Below are 3,476 nucleotides of genomic sequence, written 5' to 3' on the forward strand. Positions count from 1 at the left end.
TAGTCGAATAGTCGGATATGAGCACCGAGGAACGATCCCACCGAAAGAACCTAGCACGATTGCCAAAGATCCCAATCCCGCACAAAAAGCAGCGAGGCCGGCGCTTGAAAGAGACGGTGGCATAGTAGGAGAATTGATCCCAAACCCCTGTTTGGTATTCATGAGGAGTGTCTGGCCTCGACTCGTCCGTAGTATTGTAAAATGGGTCTTGCCTATCGTTTGGCTTGACTTCGACGAATGCTAATGCACATGGCCAAGAGCTGTCCTTCCCCTTCGAGAGAACAACCAGGTCTGGCGTCCCAGGATCCTTGGTGTCTTGGGAGTGATTGACGACCTCAAATTCGATGGGAGGGTTCTCTGTCCAAAGAGACGAGCACATCTTATTCAGCGCTTCCTTCTGCCGGAGGGACTATGGGTCAGTGCTAACGCGTCAAAAAACTATTTCATTACGTACTAGGGGTTCATACATCTCAAGTTCGACCCCGTCCCCCGTCGGCACGCTCTGCAACTTCGCTGAGACACCGATCTGAGCGTTCGGGGATATTGCCTGCGAGGCATTCTCGACCACATTCTCGAATTGACGTTGAAACGTAATGCGCAAGAAGTCGGTCATGGAAACAGGTCCAACCCGTAGCCTTGAGGCCTCACTTCCGGCTTCTGTCCGTAGCGTGCTGATGGGGAGAGTCTGGCTCTGAAATTTCCGCGTACAGGACAGCGGTCGTTCGGATGGGAGGGATGCCGGAGTATTGAATAGTACAGGAGCATTATTTTTGGCAGGTGGTGTATGAGGACGTTCAACGTCGCCGGCAGAGTCGCCAGCGGCCGGTGTGGCATTGACATCCGCCGGAGCAGATGTGCCCGGTATAGGTACCGCGACATCATCGAGCGGTGGGGGAGACGGGGAAGCAGGCAGAGGGGTATCCGGAGGTGGTGTCGCAGCAGGTTCAGACATTGGGGGTGCAACAGTCAGCAAAGAAGAAGGTTGAAAAGCGACGGCCACCCACCGAGCTTGTTAAATCGCTGGAGTTTGAACTCCGATGTCCATTGTCCATTGTTATGAGTACTTCGATGTGGCTCTAAAACGCACGTGTTGATGAGTTCTGCAACCAATATTAATGGTGTTGCGCGACGAAGGCGTGTTGTGGCAAGAGACGGGATGAATTTCTCACGTTGCCGCGGTCGAAGGCGGCACGTGCACCGTGACCGTGACTCGTGTTCCCGGGCCTCGATGGAATCTCTCCTTGGGAATACGCCCTGCCAGCAACCCTGGAGCGTGAATGATACTCGTTCACACTCGTGTCGAGTTATTGGCGATGCGGGACGTTACATCCTCTTTCAGTGCGGTCCGTGCACCCGTCTCAATTTCCTACGATGAACCAGAAGCAACCGCATGTCACTTGATACATCAAGTACCCGTATTGAGCCTGCGGCAAATATGGGAATACTTACTCGGGTCGAGGATCCCATTTCGCTTATGATTGTCGATTCTAGAGTACTCGACAAAAGTGGAACAATGCCGCTTCTACTTACGCGAGCAAGAATCTAATCCTCTCGCTGGACGTTATCTCTATTCAGTATCGCTGGCCTATCTGTGAGGCAACTCCATGAACAAAGTTTGACCTTTATCCTAATAGTTATCTCACGCTTTGCCGGTGACTCAATCCGCGTATTGTACCCAGTGCTCCCACCTCACCACAAGCTAGACGGACATGCTAGATCCCACTGGTCCCAAATCCTCCAAAAACGGCCTGCAATTCCAGCATTTATCGGGACAGCCACACCAATTCGATTGGCCCAGTCGTAGAAACTCAAGGCTATTGCCTCTCATCCTCCTTGGAAGTCACAATCCTGCATGTATATATCACTCCTTCACATCCTCCTCCACCGTCCACACCGGCCAGACGGACCTGTACTTCCCGAAAGCCACCCACGCAAATGCCACGAGGAGCAGCTCCGATTGCGAGGACCGCGTAGTTCATGTTGATCGAGTCCACCGGATGGGAGGTGGGCAGAATGAACAAGACACAGGTGAAAACGGTGAACTACAGAGACAGGACACGAGAGATCAGCCAGACTTCACTAGAGGACGAGGAAGCTGGCTCACCAGAGCGCTGGCTACATCAATTGGCCGTGAATATCGGTCAAGAGAGAACGGCCCTCGCTCAGATAACCTGAATACGAGGTCGCTTCGTCATTCCGCAATGTTATAAAGTAGTACAAACTCACGACGCGGGCCAGAAGCAGCGAACGAGAATGGGCTAGAGGTAGCTCAACATGACTGCTACGGCAGCCGAGGACAATATAGCGTTGAACTACGGGTATGTCACCACACAGATGCAGAAGTGAAAGCAACATCACTCACTGCAACGGTGAAACCGATATACGCACAAGAGATGATGCAGCCAATCAGCACCGACACCCACACGCCGAAATACGGCGCCTGATTCCGATTCAGCGCCATAAACCGCCCGCGCATGGGCATCGCATTATCCCTCGCAAGCGCATAAAACGACCACGAGCTTGCCGTGAACGCCGTCACTGCCGCCACCATAACTGCGCCGCGCATATCACCACCAGGGCACACCAGCGTAGCCTTTTCCCCACCGCGTCATAGTACAACTGCGCGATGGGGATCGCGTACGATGTGCCCTGGATGGAGGCGACAGACTGCACGGAGAAGAGGAGCGCGAGCATGTACGCGAGCCCGATGAGCCAGGAGCGGACAATGGAGAAGACGACAGCGAGCGTGGCGAGGACGGCGGCGTTCTTGGCTTCTTCGGCCACTTGCGCAGCGGTCCCGCAGCCCTCGAGGGTGTAGACGGCTTGGAGGAAGCCGAGGAGGACCACGAATCCCCGGGAGCCCCAGCCCGTGAAGCTGGCGGTGAGCGTTTAGCAAGCGCCAGGATGGATATGAATCGGGGCATACTTTTCAAAGTCGGTGAACACGAATTCCGCCGAGTTCTACGTGCGAGATTCGTCCACATACCATTCGGGTGAAATGGGAGGCGGCGCGTACGTACCTTCCCAGGTGCTTTCACGAGGAGTTTTATTACGAGGACGCACATCCCGCCTAGCGTCCACCAGACATTAAACGAACTCATCCCTCCGATCGCCTTTGTGCCGATAGTGTCGATGATCGGGTACGGGCTCTCACCTGCACGACGTTCCACCGTCAGGACTGACTATAGCTCCTTCTAGGCCTACGACGGCTCACAAACGTATACAGTCTGCGAAGACGCACCCATCGAAGCCTCGGATGACAGCCCATGCCAGGAGGGGTACGACGTCGCGATAGTGTTGATACGTTCGGAGCCCAAGACACGAGATACGCGAGAGATTCAACGAACTCACATACATAATTTCCGGCTGCGTATTAATCGGCCTTCCTAGCTCTATGGGAAGCAGGCGGTGCCGCTGGCCAATCAAGCCTTCAAGGACTTGTTCTCTATCCCCATCCGAAAGTGGCGAGGTAATCT

At 54.3% G+C, this 3,476-nt stretch overlaps 2 protein-coding genes across 2 annotated transcripts; both read right to left on the reverse strand.

Moving 5' to 3' along the window:
* Positions 1-50: 50 nt before the first annotated feature.
* GLOTRDRAFT_133869 (uncharacterized protein) lies at positions 51-952 on the reverse strand (the record flags this gene model as incomplete). The annotated part of the gene is made up of 3 exons (XM_007872844.1): positions 51-103; positions 250-397; positions 455-952. The coding sequence occupies 3 exons, from the start codon at positions 950-952 to the stop codon at positions 51-53; spliced, it is 699 nt and encodes a 232-aa protein (XP_007871035.1).
* A 1,306-nt stretch (positions 953-2,258) lies between these two features.
* GLOTRDRAFT_133870 (uncharacterized protein) lies at positions 2,259-3,268 on the reverse strand (the record flags this gene model as incomplete). The annotated part of the gene is made up of 6 exons (XM_007872845.1): positions 2,259-2,312; positions 2,363-2,519; positions 2,585-2,875; positions 2,927-2,961; positions 3,021-3,182; positions 3,242-3,268. 6 exons carry the CDS (start codon positions 3,266-3,268, stop codon positions 2,259-2,261), a joined length of 726 nt encoding a protein of 241 aa, XP_007871036.1.
* Between the last annotated feature and the right edge of the window lie 208 nt (positions 3,269-3,476).

The sequence above is a fragment of the Gloeophyllum trabeum genome, assembly GCF_000344685.1.
Source record: "Gloeophyllum trabeum ATCC 11539 unplaced genomic scaffold GLOTRscaffold_00020, whole genome shotgun sequence".
In the NCBI taxonomy this organism is placed as follows: Eukaryota; Fungi; Basidiomycota; class Agaricomycetes; order Gloeophyllales; family Gloeophyllaceae; genus Gloeophyllum; species Gloeophyllum trabeum.